Source organism: Pituophis catenifer, unplaced genomic scaffold, assembly GCF_029215685.1.
Source record: "Pituophis catenifer annectens isolate HBS135680 unplaced genomic scaffold, rPitCat1.0.hap2 SCAF_2, whole genome shotgun sequence".
Lineage (NCBI taxonomy): Eukaryota > Metazoa > Chordata > Lepidosauria > Squamata > Colubridae > Pituophis > Pituophis catenifer.
In genome coordinates this window covers 214,099,401-214,117,722 of record NW_027256882.1, presented here as the reverse complement: position 1 = coordinate 214,117,722, position 18,322 = coordinate 214,099,401, and the positions used below count along the sequence as shown (strand labels likewise).

The following is an 18,322-nucleotide window of genomic DNA, read 5'->3' as shown; positions in this document are numbered from 1 at the left end:
TTCCAGGCAAAGATGTCAAAAATCCTTTGGGAGTAGTATGTTCTTTAATTATAAATGACTTATTTATAAACTGCCAGGTTGCCACATTCTTATCTGGTGTTATGTCCAATTAAAGAAAAATTTCAATATCCCCTTGGAAAAGCTGTAATTATATATTACATTATTCCATATGCCACAGTAATTAACATTATTTACATTTTCAGTCTGATTTATCCCAAGGACTGTATATCAGCATTTATACCACAGAATTTATTAATATACATCCATATACAAATATATAAACATTAGCTGCCTTTACAGCAGTCTTAATAGCTGAACTATTTAATCCATATAAACTACTACTCAACCATCTTACAATTATATAATATACACACCAAATAACGGTGCAGAGTTTAATTGGCAGGTTAATCAATTACAGCTTTCTTGATGAATCAGTGAGAACTTCTTTAATCAGTAAAAAAAAAGGCCCACTATAATTGGTAGGGTTGTAAGACTGAGATACAGATGTCTTGTTCTAAAGATATTCAAATGTTGGTGTGATATTGCAATAAGGAATAGAAAACAAACAGAAAACATTAATTTCCTTTCAAAAATATATGGTAGGTAAAACCTTTTCTAAAATGTGCAGAGTTGGGAAACAATTTGGAGGAAAATAAACTGAAGCCGCACCTGACTTCAACTGAAAAAAGGAATGTCACTCACAGGCAGAGAATGCAAAAAGCTACTTTTTGAATATGAAAAATGCAATAATTTAAAGGTAGTCTTTCCAGATGATGATGGAGGTTTAAAACTGATTTAAATCAAATTGGCAAATCTTACATTCTATACTCTTAAATTCTGGCTTACTAAACTATGTTATTTTACCCAATTTACCATATTTCAAAAAGGTCCCTACACTGAAGTGCTAACAAAATGGATGCACATCTGAACAGTAACCAAATAAGTATCAAATAAAGATACTTATATTGCATTGCACATAGTTCTCATACTGAACATTTTGCTATTCATATTTACTATGAAATGGATATCTATGGATATTTTTCCAGAATATCCTACAAACACAATTATTATATGATCATATAAGTAACATTTTTGCTCTGATTATGTCATGGTTATGACTCATTAAAAGAATCATACATAGAATTTGATGTGGGAATTTCTTTTACCCACCCATCACCAAAGGATGAAAACCAACATATCCTACAGACCACAGATTACCTGCCCGGTCCCAGATTTGCAGTTTAGTCATAGTAAACTGATACCATTTCATTTCTACTCTTCTTCTTTAATTTTTTTTGTAGCAATGCCATAAGCACTGTAATTTCATCATTGTGATAAAACGATATAGTAAGAGTTTTAAATTATTACATTTAAAATCAAACTGTATTTAAATTTTTATTAACTTGTCATATCTCATTCATGTGTTTGAATATTCACACATACATACATGCATATACTCAGTCTTCTCTTAAATGTGATAACATAGATATTCACATGAAGTACTTTTTTAAGAACAATTTTAAAAGCTACATCTTTTTCTAGGCTCCTGAGGCTAATTTCAGAAGTTATTCTTGGCATGGGTATGCACAACTAGTACACTTCATGGATAAAAACATATTTGCTTTTTAATCATTTTTTTAAAAAGTATTTCATGTGTTCCAATGTATTGTGAGGCACCGTTTTTTAAAAGAATTTGCACAGCTCTCATTGATATACTTCAATACCTTTAAAACATCAGGCAACATCTTCTGCAATTTCTTCTCCCCTATGATATAAAAGCATTGCTGAAGCATTTCCTTCTTGTCCGTAATATAGAAACTGACAGGCTTTAATTGCACAGTCAGATCTAGTCCACCTTCTTCTATGTCGCTGGGCTCTTCTACCACATCTTTCTTTTCTGGAACCTGAGCAATACACTTGGTTTCCTAAAATATGACACACACAAAAATAACCAATATATACTTGATTGACTATATGGTATTCTCAGCAAATAAACTATGACAAAGAACTGACAGTTCAGTCTCATGGAGTTCAGTATAGATTACTCACAAGTGAATCCATATAGAATTGCAGTTTGAATCAATGAAGCTTCTAAAATTGCTTCCTACTGTTGTATAGTCTAAACATCATAACACTCTCTAAGTTATGACACATTCAGTGACAATATTTTAATATGGTTCATTAAGCTGCTCAATTTTGCATGTCAACATTATTTGACAGATCATAAGGCCAGCAAAGGAGTTTACAAATGAATGTTGGAAAGGAAGACTAATAGAATAAGGTTATCATTATATAAGACTAATTGGCAGAATAAAAAAGCAATAATAGAAACCAATAATGTTTTATATATAGTTTTGTTATATTGTTGCATATACTCCAAGGAACAATTTATATGTTTTAAGAAATAAATGAAGGATAAAGTATTGGGTCATTTAAGGGAGACACAATATTTTTGAACATCTAAGGAGATGTAGAGAGTCACAAAAAATCAGACCTATGTCTCAAAAAAAATCAAACTCTTTCAAAGTTCCCTGAGAGAGGAAGAAAAATTGAACCAGATATTGGAAAAAAGAGGAACTGGAGAAAATTAAGGAGAACTATTATATTATTTGTTTACTAATTATTTTGATTATCACAAAGTGAAAGATTTTCTGCAGAGAAATGCTCCATACAGAAAGATAAGGCAATGAATGTAAGATTAGAGAAGATTATAAAACTTGAAGATGACCAGGATAAAAAGATCCAAAGATCCATTACTAGAGGTCAGAAAAAAGTCACAAACTAATAACCATTTTAGCTCCATAATTTAGCAAAGGACTGAACATGCAGGACAAAGCAAGCAAGCCACTAAAAGAAAAGCCAAGGATACATTTTAACAAGCATTGAAATAGGGTGAGTTGACCTCAAAACAATAGTAGCTCACACAAGCAAAAATAGCAGAGGGTAGCATAAAATGTAGGACTGGAAGTAATTACCACTTGAAGTTCTCAGGTACAGTATTTTCAATATATCAATACTGAGATCCATAAGATATGATGAAGTCATTTGGAGCAATGTGTTTTATAACTTACTAGCTGGACACCCGTGCTTCGCTACGAAACTATGTGATCGGGCTTGATAAATTGACACTTAAAGCCTGAAACTTAATGTAGAATATGTAACTCCATAGCATCAGAGCATGTTAATATAAGGCAGTTGGAACAGAATGGGAGGGGGAGTAGAATGTCCTAGCCCGCAGGCCGGATGAGTCACGCTCTGGCCACGCCCATGCCCGGTTTAGCGATGGGGTAGCATCAGAGGGTGTTAATATAAGGCATCTGGCAGTTGGGACAGAGTTCCTTTCAGGTGGGGAGGGGGAGTAGAATGTCTAACTCCTTAGCATCAGAGCATATGAATATAATATTGTATATGAAATACTAATGCTCTGATGGTCATTTGGAAAAATACTTTCTTAGTGAGCACCTAGAAGCCAAGAGGAACATATGTGGCAAATTTCAAGTTTGTAGGCTTTACTGTTCTGGAGATTTTGTGATTATGGCATGAGTGGTTTTCGCTTTTATATACATAGATTTTGGAATGCTATGATGCTTAAAATATGTTTTTTCACTGATACTTAGAATATAATTGTTGGATATAATATCATTCCAAAATGTAATCTAGATTTTGCAGTTAAATTTATTAAAAAGTCACAGAGTTATTAACATACTGCATAACAATATTCATTCCTTTTTTAATGATGTACAGGTAGTCCTCAACTTACAGTTCATTTAGTGACCGTTCAGTTACAATGGCACTGAAAAAAGTGACTTGACCGTTTTTCATGCAGTTGCTGCTACAACCATTGCAGCATCCCCATGGTCACATGATCAAAATTCAGATGCTTGGCTACTGACTCAAATTTATGACAGTTGCAGTGTTCCTAGGTAATGTGATGTGATCTTCTGACAAGTAAAGTCAATGGGGAAGCCAGATTCTCTTAACAACCGTGTTACTAACTTAACAACTGCAATGATTCATTTAACAACAGTCATAAAAAGTCATAAAGTGAGGCAAAACTTAAGGCAAAACTGAGGCATTTCACTTAAGAAATGTTTCACTTAGCAGCAAAAATTTTGGGCTCAATTGGGGTCATAACTTGAGGACTGTTTGCAATAACAAATTATATGTGCTATTACTTAGACATCACATCATGCTCAGTGGTATTCTTTCCAAGTAGGAAGACCAAAATCATAATTCAAACATATAGAAAAGGCCAATAGATCATAAGACTATGAATGAATACACATGGAACAGGGATTTGCCTCCCATTAGATGTGTATTATTTATTTGTTTGATTGTTTTTATTTATTTACTTATTTATTTGATTTATTTTCTGCCCATCTCATTTAGATGTTATGCTGGGCCGCTTACAACATTAAAACCATAAAGGATAAATATTTCAAAAATGGTAAAAATGGAATTATAATGGAATTGTAATCAAAGATAAAGTTATAATTAAAAGATGGGGAAGGATGGAGCAGGATGCGCAAGGTGGGGAGGTGGATTGTCTCTTAATTCATCAACCACCTCCAGTGTGGCACTCCCCCATTGGGAGCCAAATGATTAGTTTACAAATGTGGCCACCACTCAAAAAAGACAAAGTAAATTGGAGCAGTACAGTAGGATATTCTGCAGAGACAGCTCTCTACTTGCCTTCTACCAGATATTAACTTCTGCCTCTATATCCTAATCTCAAATTATACTACTGTAGTAAAAACACAGTAATGCAGACCCCTGCCAGTTACATCAGACAGCCACCACCTCACATTTGCAGGAAGACCGTGTTTTTACAATTGTTAAATATTTTCCTTTTGCGCATTCCTTGCTCAAGTCAAACCACCACATCCCATCATTCAATGTTCAAGAGTTTTATTTGAGGCATAAGGCAAAAACATTGGGAAAGGTTGCATAGACGTTTTCTGAGTAAGAAATGCTAATTGATGCGGTGAGCTCACTTCACAGTCTAATCACTTATTTGATTGCCACCCCACTTTTGATTTGATTGAACTAAAATACGGATTTTCCCTTAGTGGCTTTTCTGCTCTCCCCACCCCCCACCCCTTTTATGTGATGCGAGTTTTAAAAGAGGTAAAAAGGAGACAGGCGTTATCCCGCCAAAACAGGCGCGCGAAGGGAGAGGCTGAAGCCGCGCCTCTTTGTCACGTGACTCCGCTAACTGGACTCCGCGCCTGCGCGATTCAGCCGCTCTCCCCTCCCAAGGCTGATGGACTGTTAAAGATACCTCCGCGAAGCCGCGGGTTGCCTCGGTGCTCCGCCGTTTTCTTTCGCTGCCACCTCCTTCCTCTGGGCCGCTTAAACGGGAGCGATGTCGCTTCTTCTCTTTAGAGAATTTACGGCCCGTCATGGCGCCCGCCACCCCGAAACGGTGGCAGTTCCTTTTAAAGCGTCTTGAAAAATAAATAACCGCATCAAACAGCCATCTCGCGGACTGGTGGGGGTCAGCGTTACGCTCAGCTGGACACCTGTCGCAGTTTGCTTACGTCATTCTTGCGACTTGTTCGCCATAGAGATAGAAATCTGATAGAGAAAGAAGCATCTTTTCTTTGGAAGCAATTGGCAAAGAGGTTTTGTTTTTTGTTTTTTGTTACTGAGCCTTCATGTATGGTACGTTACAGGTAGTCCTCGACTTAGAGTTCATTTAGTGACCGAAGTTTACTGAAAAAAGTGACATGACTTTTTCAACGGCACTGAAAAAATGACATTTTTCACACTTATGATCATTTCAGCATCCCAATGGCCATGGGATCAAAATTCAGACACTTGACAACTGACTCATATTTATGACTGTTGCTGTGTCCCAAGGTCATGTAATCCCCTTTTGCAACCTGACAAGCAAAGTCAATGGGGAAGCCATTTTAATTTAACAATCGTGTTACTAACAACATCAGTGATTCACTTAACTGTGGCAAGAAAAATGGAGCAAAACTCACTTAATAAATATCTCACTTAGCAACAGAAATGTTGGGCTCAATTGTGGTCATAAATTGAGGACTACCTGTATTATCAGTCCAAAGCTGACCTTAAAACTATTCTGGCTTCAACAATTGCTCAGGTTGCTCCCATCTAGCCCACATCCAGTACTCTGATTCATCCTAAATTCCCCAGGCTCATTGGTTATCATACAAGTGAAAAGAATAAATGCCAGCATTTTATAACGAGCAGGGATCTTTTTTTGAAGATCTGAAATAAGCAGTCGTACCATGAAAAGGGAGCCTAGATAGGATAGATAGAGGGTCTAAAGAAATATGCAGGTTAATAACAACTTCGGTAATATGATAACCTACAAAAATTAATAAATTCTGCTCTTCATGGAACCATCCAAATATATAAAAGCCTGACATTCTTTAAGAATCCATGTATTTATTTAAAATGGGTATCTTCTTGTGTTTATGTGCAGTTCAGGGCAATCAACAAAAACCCTGTATCAAATTTGATTTCACTTAAGTGATTTAATGAAAATAAATACTCTTCCTTGGGTCAATTTCATGGTGACAAAGCATGAATTACTTCATGGATTCAAATATATTCTGTGAATTGATGGTAGTTTCATCTGGAAGCAGTGTAAAAATAATGAAAAAAGAGAGATTTTGTGGGTCAGACTGAGGTTTTGGGGCTCAGTGAAGCCAAAAATAGATCCTTGATTGTTATAGTACACTCCCCTTGGACAAATCTGATTTCTGTACTTTAACAATCATGGATGATTAATTTTTCCCACTGTCTCACCTAACAACTGATCTTTTAAAGTCAGTTATTAATCTTGAACATAATTATGAAAGCTGACATTTGTGTGTTCCCCTGTAAAATATAAAATTTTATGAGAGTCCTCGCTTTGATTTATAATTTTGCAATGTTGGTATTGTGAAAAGTAGGGTTCTACAATTTGTATGATTTGGTCGATCACAATTGTGATCTATAAATTTCAGTGGTTCCAGTCTAAACAGTATTTGAATCTATGAACACCATGCTCAGATCTGTTATTTGTACTTGTTGCATTATAATTGAAAACATAAATGTAATGGTATTTCCTTTCAATATAAATTGCTCATTTTTGAGAAAAATCTTTGTAAAAATCCTTAACACTCAAAAAGATTCATGACTGCACCTTTTCTTTCTTTCTTTTTTTTTGGGCCCAGCAGTTAAGAGGTTGGCTTGTTGACCAGAAGGTTGGTACTTCGAGACCCAAGTACCATGTGATTGGGTGAGTGCCTGTTCTTGCCCCAGCTCCCAATAACCTAGCAATTCGAAAGCATTCGATTGCAAGTAGATAGAAGAAGATAGAATAACAGAGTTGGAAGGGACCTTGGAGGTCCAATCCCATGCTTAGGCAGGAAACCCTAACACCACTTCAGACAAATCTTTATCCAACATCTTCTTAAAAACTTCCACTGTTGGAGCATTCACAACTTCTGGAGGCAAGTTGTTCTACTGATTTAATTGTTCTGTCGGGAAATTTCTCCTTAGTTAGATAAATAGGTACAATTTTGGTAGGAAGGTAACGGTGTTCCATGTGCCTCAGTATATAGTCAATGCCAGCCATTTGACCATGGAAGTGTCTTCAAACAATGCTGGCTGAAGGAACTAGGAAATGGAGATGAGCACCATTCCCTAGAGTCGGATACAACTAGGTAGGGCAAACCTTTACCTTTTCAATATTGTTTAACAGAATATCCATGATTTTAACTATATAGTCCATGAGCTCAGATGTATTCTGTGACTTGATAATACATTTGGTAAGGTCCCATAAAGTAGCACAGAGCCTGCTGGCCGTTAGGAAGTCCCTGGAGACTTGGTTATGTTTTCTGCCCATTTCTTGTAGGGGAATGCAGTATTCAAATATTTTTATAGGGTTGGAAGAATGTATCTGCTAGGTTCCCAGGTAGTTGCTTTGGCCCTCCAATGAGAGTAAATCTATTCTGCTTGAAAAGCCAAAACATCTGCCTACAAATGTTCTCTCTTGATCCTAGTAGCTTTCTAAAACTATTTGCAGAGAATATTGAAACACTTTGAATGTGGAACTGACAGCAAGGCAATAGGCCAATTTTATAGCAATCCAAAGCAAACATTTGTACCTTTAACTATAGATACAAAAAGGTAGCTATACCAGCAGTCTCTCTTAAAAAGAAGAGAGGTGAGTGTAATGTGTTCATCTTAAATGTCTATGATTTTTAGAGTCAAAGGTCCCATCTTCATCATCATCTGATAACTGTATAAAGCAAAAGAACAACCATCTAAAGCAGTAAGATATACGCCTGATGAACCACTCACATTTTTGTTATTTCCATAACTTTGAATGCTCTCAACTGCATTATGCAAACCAAATCAATTATAGATTAATATCTGATGCTAAGATATTATTTGTTACTCAAACTTAACCTATGACATTCTGACTGTTTTGCATATAGGCACCAAATCCAAGACAGAAAAGTTTGAGAACACTCCTTTTATACCACACTGAGTCTAAGAAAACTTTCTGGAATTTAGGGAAGTGTATAGACTCCCAGTGATGATAAGCACGGATGATGTTTACTGAGTTTGGGTAATGAAACATCTATAAGAAAACAAACAAGTTCAGGGAGCACCAAGGACCCCTCTGATGCCCACTCACATAATTTTTTAACTACTGTCTTGTTCATTGTGATCAGAATTAGTCAATTTGGTTGTTTCAAATATATCACATTCATATGGTAGAATGATTTGGGGGTTGTTTGAGTACAGGGAAGCAAATACAACATAGGAATTGTTGTATTCCTACACTAAGCCATAATGGCTGGAGCTACTTTTTATGCTACAGTAGATAATTGACACATTTTCTCAACCCCCAACATTGTAGTTTGCAATCTGTTTATGTCTTAGCAGGATATATGAAATTTTGAATAATATATTAACCCTGTTAAATATGATATTCAGACTTTGATTTTTAAACTTGATAGGTCTCACACAAAATTTACTTATAATTTCCATTTCAATAAAAAGCCACCTCCTATAAAGGAAACTTCCCAAAATAAATTGAGAACATTCCGAATGGAAATAATTATTTGAATATTTAGCATTGCAGCTGCATTTCTAAATCCACAAGAAATGATAAGCATAGGAGCTGCATGTTTCTGATAAGGAATTAAGAAATAATGCTGACATTTAGGTATAAGGGCTTAGACTTTAGAATGAGCATTTCATCAATATGAATGAGACAGCTCATACTTTGCAGCTTTATTTTTGCAAATCTGGCTGGCTGAAGATAACACTGCACTCAACACTAGGAAGGTTATCACTGAATTCAGAGAAAGATAGCACTATATGTATTCTGAAGAAACATTCTATAGAAAGACAACCAAAAATGAAAAAGAGCACAGTACACCTGGAAATACAAAAGACTTATTTCCTGGTGTGCTAGATTTTTCTGGAACAGTGGTTAAAAAGACATTTTCTGTATGTGGGAAGTCAACTTTCTGTTATATCCCAGTTTCTTAAAGAATCAAGACCACTATTAGTAGTGTCATACAATGTAAAAGCTCACAGAATAAGCAAGGAACTAATATCAAAACACATTGCTGCAATTTCTTCCAAAATAGAAAAATTAAATGTAGTTAACTTTTCCTTCCAGTGCTCTCAGTGGATAGTGAGAAATTTTCTGCTTGCTCAAGAGAACTTTTCAGTCCCCTCTTCTTTGCAGCCCTGTGGATCTAATCCCAGATACAAATAGTTCTAGATGGTTTTACCAAAATGGAGGCACTTAATGAAACACGAATCCATTCTGCAAGTGATTTCTGCAAGTGATTTCTGCCTGATGAAAAGCAGCAGTAAATGTGTCACACATGTCAATGAATCAAAATTTCCTTAGCAATTTTTGTTACTATTAACCCACAGAAGCTACTAAAATTATCTTTAAAATAAGCACGCACTTAACAGCTTCGAAGAAAAACACTTTTAAAATCAGTGCAAAAAAATTTATTCAGATCATTTCACTTCCAGAGAGTTTGTCCACAATATTCTTTTTTCTTTTTTTATTTGTAAAATACGAAAATGGGTATCTTTGATATAGTCCTAGACTCCCAAGTGGTTTGTTTTTTTTAAGGGAGGGATTTACAGCAAATTAAGAACAAATCTACAGCATTCATTTACTTTAGCTGGTTCTGATACAGAGGAATACTTTTTAATTTGAGAATCAACTCCTAGGGACTTGGCTAATTGTACAGCATTTGAATCATCACTGATCAATGTCCCAAGAGCCACAAGCAATCTAAAAATAGCTTCAAGGTCTTGCACTACCTCTATGACTGTGCTGATCACTGACAAACACTGAGCTTTGCCCTCAATGTTGTTACTCTTACGTAGACAAACGGCATAATTTAAAGCCAACGTAGCCAGTGCAATGTGAATGTTCTTATTGCTGCTCAGTTTCAGTTCTATTGCTTGTGACATTATGGAGTCCCCCTGTGCCATCATGAGCTTTTGGCCAACTGGGTGAATAAAACAATTGCATAAAATTCGCAGAGCCAGCATCTGGTTGGCTTGCTTTCCTCCAGTGTTCAGGAATTTGATGAGATGACTACAGAATTGAAGGCCATCCTTTTCGCCACAGAAGCTTTCGTTCACGTTGGGGTGCCTGATTGCTAATCGAAGAATATCTAGTGCTGGAAAGACAAAGTCTAAAAACAGAAATATAGAAGCAGTTAATGGTTTTCCTATTAAATTATACAGAATTGTCAGTAAATGAGTAACTCTCACTATTCCAATAGCTGAGCAGAATTAACTCCCCAAAGGTTAGGAATGAAATGGTTTTCTCAGGAACACATTTCATATTCTCACTGGCAAAAATGGAAAAACTAAACATTATAGATATTAAAATGAACTCATACACAGGGACTCCATTTAGAATGTCTAGGCTGATGACCATGTTTAGGCTCAGAAGCTAAGCAGCACCAGGCCTGACTGGAAATTTATTCCGCAATCTGGATATAAAAGGGAAGCAATGGTTTGAAATACATGTGGTGTGCACATAGTATCTCCGTTATTTAGTACCCATACATACTCTGAATCTAAGTCTTATTGGTTAGGAGAGCTATTAAGGAAACACTAAACTAGGCTGGGAAATTAAGAAATATTCCATAAGAAAGCTCTGGCAAACTACTTCTGTACTGTTGCCAAGAAAATTAGGTATGTCTTCATGAAGTCAACAGGAATCAAGCTCAACTTGTAGGAGACTTGAATTTAATAAGTAAGATAGTTGGCTAACCAGAAATTAATCTATATATGTTTGTACTAATATCAAAGTCACAACATTTGCAACAATGGACTGAATATAGGATATTATGAAAATCTAAGTTAACCTGTCTGTAAGATGATATAGCAGTATACTGAGTTCCCTGAGGATGGGCTCCAGCACGAGCCCAAAAGCTTGGAAAAATAAACCTTTGGTCCCGTTGACCAACTCAGATTGGATCCTGCAACATCCTGGGACACGTATATTTGCCTTACTTCACTTGAAAATTAAACAATTCTGAAAGATGGCTTAAATAAGAGCCAAAAAACCCAGAATGGATATTGCATCATAACCCTCAGAACTTTACTGTTGCTTTCCATTCTTAAAACATATTCTCAAATAAATATCAGCAATGGAAAATTTGAGAATGTCACCCCATCACCAACTAATTCACCCATCTGCTCATTCTTGCCTACAGAAGATGGGTTATGCCTTGAGCTTTCTAAATTGTCCAACAACTGATTGCAACAAGAAGCAACTGTTTATAACAACAGTCACATTTCGGAAGATGGGCAACTGCATGAATTTCCTAAACAAATAAAACTATTCATGAGCAGGAAGCTCTTAGAAGATAGGAAGAACTGCAAAACTGGATACACAATTAGGCAAGAAATGGAAAGCACACAAGCGATTCATCTTGTAAGTGAAACCTACATCCTAGTGGCCTTAAGGACATAGCCATATAATTTTCTTGACAAAAATACAGACATATGCCACTGCTGCTTTCTGCTTTTTTTTTTTTTTTAATTACCCTAACCTTAGAAATCACAGATAAAGAAAAGGCCCCAAACATTTTTTTTCCCTAGAGGAAAACAATACTAGCATTATATAAACATAAACGTGTGTTCATTGTGTGCATTTTCAATTAGTCAACTACGTAGCTAAACTGAACTTCCAGCTTTTAGTTGGTTCTAGTACATGGATTCCCCATTTTTCTTCATTGGTAGATATGCCATGAATTTTGTCAAGCAATTCTACAAAGTGGAAAGATTTATGCAAAGACCTGCATATTCACACAGTGGCAACTATGGAATATAATGAATAATAAAGTACCCATTTATCAGAATAGCAAAACACTGTGCTACAACTACCATCATTCTTAATTTCTAAGAAAGTTTATGGCATCCACTCTTATTTGAGAACTATAATCAAATTTTTAAAAATATGCATTATAAAAGCTTATATCGCTTCATGAGAATTCGTAAGGCAATTTACATTTCTATGTAGCTTGTATTCATCATCATCTGAAAGTAAGATTAAACTCTTATCAGAAACATTCTCCTGTAGTTGCTCTAGGATGGGATTGAACGGCCCTGATGAAACCAGTTTTTGTGATTTGAGGAAGGAGGGGCTCCTGGATTTGTGGTTCCCGCTGGAGCAAATGGTGGAAATCATGGCTAGGAGGCCCAGCTCTAACAGATACATCAGTTACAAACCTACCTGGACTAGGAAGTCTCAGCAACTGTAACTCCTGCCTTGATCACCATGAATGGAACCTGCAACACATCCTACATGGGGCTGCCTTTAAATACAAGGACTTTGTCTACGTGGGATTAGTTCTAACTGCATCCGAATATTGCCAAAATGGTGGTCCTATTAAATGACTGTATTCTTTTGAAGTTTGGCTCATGGCTCATGAATTAATTAGGGCATCTTTCGGAAACTTCACAGACTTGGAAGGTACGACTTGTATAGAATGTAGTGGCCATATTTCTAATCAGGAACATCAATTATAGTAGAGTCACATTTAGCAGGTCATCTGCTAAGGATGACCGAATCAGGTCATCTATGGAGGGCTTGCTGAAGGCTCCAATTCTGGAAAGACCAGAAGGCGCATTCTTTGGTAATTATCTGTACAATATGTAACAGCAGCCCTTGGAGGCATGCATGGCTTCTATCCCTCCAATGTTTTAGGAGGTATTTTAATCCATTCTTTTTTAATGAAAATTTGGTTCATGATGAAGATTCTGAGAGGCCATTTTATGCAATATAATGTGGATTTTAATTGTTCCTTACATCTACCCTGCTTAGAGTTTAACTGTATATGTTTGGGACTTTCTGTAAATATTATGAATGGAGAAAGAGTTGAGAGGAAGGAGAAGACTGAAAACAATTATGATTGGATGGAGATCACATCCTCCAAAAGAGAGAACTAAGAATTTTAAAGGGAAAAAAAAAGCAAGGTATGAATCAGCATATGATATAGTAGAAACAAGGATGGTTTGTAAGGACAGGAAGATGTGGAGGGATAAAATGAATGGCTTTAGGGTAAAGTAGCTTTAGCTAGATTCTCTTTTCTCCTTTCTCATGCTTTGAATTTCTTTTGCATATTATTTTTTATTCCTTTTTTAATACTCCGCATAATGTTGTTTACTCCAAAAGGAAAGAGCATATTGAATGTGCATGTAGCTATACAAAAAATTCTCAACTTTAAATACGGAGTGTACCAATCTAAGGTAAGTGTGGGATAAAAATGGCTTACTTAAAAGGATGTATTAAGACACTGCTTTTAGTCCATATAATTTGTGAGATCTGTCCTCAACAATTACTGCATACCATTTGGCCAGTTAATCGCTTTCCATAAAGTTTTCAGCTGCTCTCGTGTGGGTGTTTCCATGGATACACTGCACATTATAGATAGCATCTTTTCTAAAACATCGAGATCATCTTCAGTTAACTGTTGTTCTTCAGGTACATCTCCATTTAGTTCTTTCATCTTACCTACATGGGAGTTATGAAATAATTTGAAATTAGTTTCCAGTTATCTCTACAATGCATTTAATTCCTTGTTATAAAAACATTGCATTATTTTTCTTGTAATTATTGAATGGATCAAATTCAATCTGGTATGAGCATTCCTTAACATCAACCTGTGTGCATTGATTATATAAGTTAATGATTTTCAGTTTATAAAACACATTTTACTAACTTTCAAAAAAAAAAAAGTTTAAAAACTGAGATAGCCTAGAGATAAACCCATCATACTTCATCCATGCATGACTTGTTGGCTTTTCCATCGTTATGTTCAAATTAGGTGTAACTTTAGTAATCTCCACACACTACGAAACTGCCCACAAGCAATAAATTTGCTCTAGATATGGAATAGTAATATATCTACAGTCTATCAACAGTTTCTAATCCAAAATAGCTTATAAATTGTCAGGTGTTACATATGTAGATGCTTGGTCCCAGGCATACTTACCAGGGAAAATAAGACCCAGTAGAAAATATTTTCAAACAAATATATTTAAAATTAAAGTACAAGTGAAAAATTATGAAAAGTAATTGAAGAAGATTTATAATTGCTTTAAACTTGTATTAAATATTGATAGAAAAACAGGCTTTGGGTTCCCGAGTACCAGCAAGGATCTTACAAGGATCTGGCAAAAATTACTGCTAGTCAAGGCAGTCTCTACTGGGATAATAAATTATGCTGGTCAAAAACTGAAATAAAAATGATTATTGAGCTAAAGCTATGACTTTCAATGCAACGCTTTCTGAAATCCTGAGTCCTTGAAAATAACTTCATAAAACTTTGATTTCAGACTTTGGTATTGTGGCCTTGAGATACTTTCCACTATCTCAAAACTCTAGATCCATTCTTAATGTAGAAGGTCTTATGAACACTTTGGAAACTAGGAATGGTTATAAGATCAGGGACGTAATGAGTAAAAACCTAGACAGCTTTTGAAAACCAATTTTTTACCATTAGCATTGATATTTTTGAATATAACTGATATATCAGAACCACAATCTAAGTTGTGATGATGCAGCAAATAAGTGCCCCACCTAAAGAAACTAGTTGTGACAGAGAAGATATCATGAGCTGGCTAATTCAGATTTATTGGAATCCAGGATTTCAGAAAACTATTTGAACTATTTTTTGCAATAATTAATGCTATTCATGTGGTAAAATAAAATTAATTAACTTTGATGTTTCAAGAACAAAAATGGTTTATATTCTATTGGTTGTCAGAGAAGAACTCATTTGATTGTAGTTCACCGCGTGCACACTTTAGCAAATATTTCAGCTATGTGTCAGGTGGCACCTTTCCAACTAAGAGATTTTATTAAAAGGGACAAACTTTCAAGAATTGCCACTCACTTTATACAGAGAGTGCACAGAGAGCTAGTTTGGTACAGTGTTTAAGGCAGCAGGCTAGACAACGGGAGACCGTGAGTTCTAGTCTTGCCTAAGGCAAAAAGTCTGTCTGGGTGACTTTGAGCCAATCGCTCTCTTTCAGCCCAACAGCCCTCAAAGAATTGTTGTTGTGGGGAAATCAGCAGAGAGGAGTTTTAGGTAAGTTTGCTGGCTTGAGTTATATGTAAAAAATAAAGACGAGATATAAGCCTAAAAACTCAAGGCATCTGATGAAGTAAGTGCAACTCACAAAGTATTCTCTTTTTATAAAACTTGGTAGTCAGAAAGGCTGCTCCTTTGGAATTTTTTATTTTATTTTATTTTTGCCACCATGAATTAACACTGCCCTCCTCTTACAATGTCTTCAGCTTTGTAGAGAGGAGAAAATAGGCAGCGCTTTTAATGCTGATAACAAAACGGTTACCCAGGGAAGATTATGCCTGATGCCTTATCAGAAAGACAAAAAAGTAAACACAACAAATTTCGTATTACTCCAGTCCAACATTTTCTCCAATAGGAGAAAACAGAGCATTGTTGGGGAAACAGAAACTCTTGGAAAAAACTGACCTGCAACACCTATACTTTATGTGACGTGAAGAGCAGCTTCATTCTATTAAAAACATAAATTCTCTTTCTATATTTATACTCAGACATGTAACTAAAGTGAAGAAGTTTATAAGTACCAAGGGATTAAAGTTTTTTTTTTCTTCAAGGCTAATATGCAAAAAAAAAAAAAAAAAAAGATTTTTGCACAAATTGTTGAAGAAGGTCATTACAAATATACTCACCCAGTATTAATGAAGGGTTGGCCTGATCAAATGTAACAGCTTCTTTCTTTGGAAAGTAAATATTTTCAGTGTTAGCTACCACTGATTTGGGACCTAAAGAATAAAGGTAAAAAGAGAAGGAGAGATTGCCACCAATTTAGCAGAGAATAGTTTATTGCTGATATACTGAATGAAGAGTAAATTACTTGATTGCCAACCACAGGGGTACTTAAAAGTTTCTGAGCTTTTTTGAATTTTCAGTATTTTAGTAAATATGACCTAAAATGTAATCTATTCTCCACCTTTTCTCCTAAAACTAGATAAAGGGAATACATTTAAGCAAATGAGACAAAAAATATTATACTTCTTCATGGAGAAAAATGATCTAAAGCAGGGGGGTTAAAGTCAAGGCCCATGGGCCAGAAGGGTGCTTAAATCTGGCCCGTGGGGCTGGCTGGAAATAGCATAGGACCAGCCTGCAGTGCCTCTGGCAGCCAAAATGGGGTGGGGGGCGTGTGTGGCCCCGTCCCCCTTTTTTGGCCTGGATAGCCTCTTGCAGCACTCTGCCAGCCAAAACGGGTGCAGGGGGCCGCACATGGCAGGGGGCCATGCTGCGGCCCACGGAGGATAAGTACAATGCTGATCCAGCCTTCAAAAAAATCCAGTTTGACACCCCTGATTTAAAGCTACAAATATTCCTTGTGTTCAACCGTTCATTTAAATATGCTTCAAAGTTACAATGACCAGATTTGTGACCTATCTTTGAAGTTATGACTGTTGTACCACCTCTGTGGTTATGTGATTGCAATCTGGACAGTTCAGAGCTGCAGCATTCTGCAGTCATGTGGTTGTGATTTGCAATCTTCACAGCTGGTTTCCAACAAGCAACATCATTTGGGAATGTCTACAGGAAAATATCAGTGTTATCAGTCCATGAACTGAAGCTCAAGAGAAAGTGGCTCATGCAGCAAGACAATAACCCAAAAGATACAAGTTGTATGACCAAAGAATGGCTAAATCAAAAGGAAGTTAATGTTTTTGGATTGGCCATGTCAAAGTCCTGGTGTTAATTCTATAGAAATTTTGTGGAAGGACATAGTATAGGCAGTTCATGTCAGGAAGCCCACCAACATCTGTGAGTTGAAGCTGTTCTGTAAGGAGAAGTGGGCTTTTAATGGACTACAATTCCTCCAAGCCAAACTTAATGACTGATCAACAGTTAACAGAAACATTTAGTAGCAATTATTACTGCCCAAGGGAGGGAGACCAATTACTGAAAGCAAATGTCCAACTACTTCTGCCATAAATACCGTATTTTTCGGAGTATGAGACGTACCTTTTTACCCCCCAAAAGGGGGTGAAAATTTAGATGCGTCTTATACATCGAATGTAGCCCTGCCCACCCACTGGCCCCTACCCTTTGGCCTGTGCCTCGCAGCAGTTACCGCCTTGCAAGCAAACAGCAAGAAAAAACAGCCCCTTTCAGCTTCAGCATAGGTTAATTAGCAGAAGTTGATTAGATCGGCCTCCCCACTCTCAGCTGATTTGCTCTCAGCTGTTTTGCGGAGGGCTCTGTTGCTAGCTGCAAAGAGAGGAGCAGATTTTTTTTCCCGCTAGCTATGCAGAAAAAACGAAACTGAAAGTAAAGCAGGCTCTTTGCTGCAACGTGACAAAATGAGGCAGGGAGAGATTTCTTTTTCTTTTTGCTCACCAAAAAAGGTAGGTGCAAACAATGGGAAATTTAGGGCAAAAGAGCAGAGTTCAAGATTTTAAAACACAAAAGAAAAAAAGCTCTATTTAACTAGGGAATTGTAATAATTGAGATACTATTAATTGTATATTGTGTTGAAAGCAGAAATGGTTAAGTTGTGGTTTGGAGGAATATATGGGGAAAATTATTTGGTTTATTATTATTGGTAAATATAATTAATTGATTTGTAAGAAATTGGGTTCCATGGAAATAATTGGAATATTCATGTTCATATTGACTAATATACAAAAAAGATAGTTATATAACTAATTGATTTATATAAAAATGTTGAATTTGTATTAAACAATTGTAATATTAAATAATTAACCAATGTGAGGATGGAT

General features: G+C 36.1%; 2 protein-coding genes across 3 annotated transcripts in view; both read right to left on the bottom strand.

Moving 5' to 3' along the window:
• CAAP1 (caspase activity and apoptosis inhibitor 1) overlaps positions 1-5,488 on the bottom strand; it is a 30,827-nt gene extending 25,339 nt beyond the window's left edge. Inside the window, exons 1-2 of the mRNA XM_070935518.1 lie at positions 5,282-5,488; positions 1,725-1,925 (exon numbers count right to left, since the gene is read on the bottom strand). Coding sequence (XP_070791619.1) covers positions 1,725-1,925; positions 5,282-5,404 — 324 coding nt within the window. The 5' untranslated portion in view covers positions 5,405-5,488. The remainder of the gene's footprint in view (positions 1-1,724; positions 1,926-5,281) is intronic.
• A 4,502-nt stretch (positions 5,489-9,990) lies between these two features.
• PLAA (phospholipase A2 activating protein) overlaps positions 9,991-18,322 on the bottom strand; it is a 30,620-nt gene continuing 22,288 nt past the window's right edge. For both annotated transcript variants that reach the window (XM_070935516.1, XM_070935517.1), the window contains 3 exons: positions 16,250-16,342; positions 13,877-14,041; positions 9,991-10,706 (listed from right to left, as the gene is read on the bottom strand). In XM_070935516.1, coding sequence (XP_070791617.1) covers positions 10,141-10,706; positions 13,877-14,041; positions 16,250-16,342 — 824 coding nt within the window. In that variant the 3' untranslated portion in view covers positions 9,991-10,140. The remainder of the gene's footprint in view (positions 10,707-13,876; positions 14,042-16,249; positions 16,343-18,322) is intronic.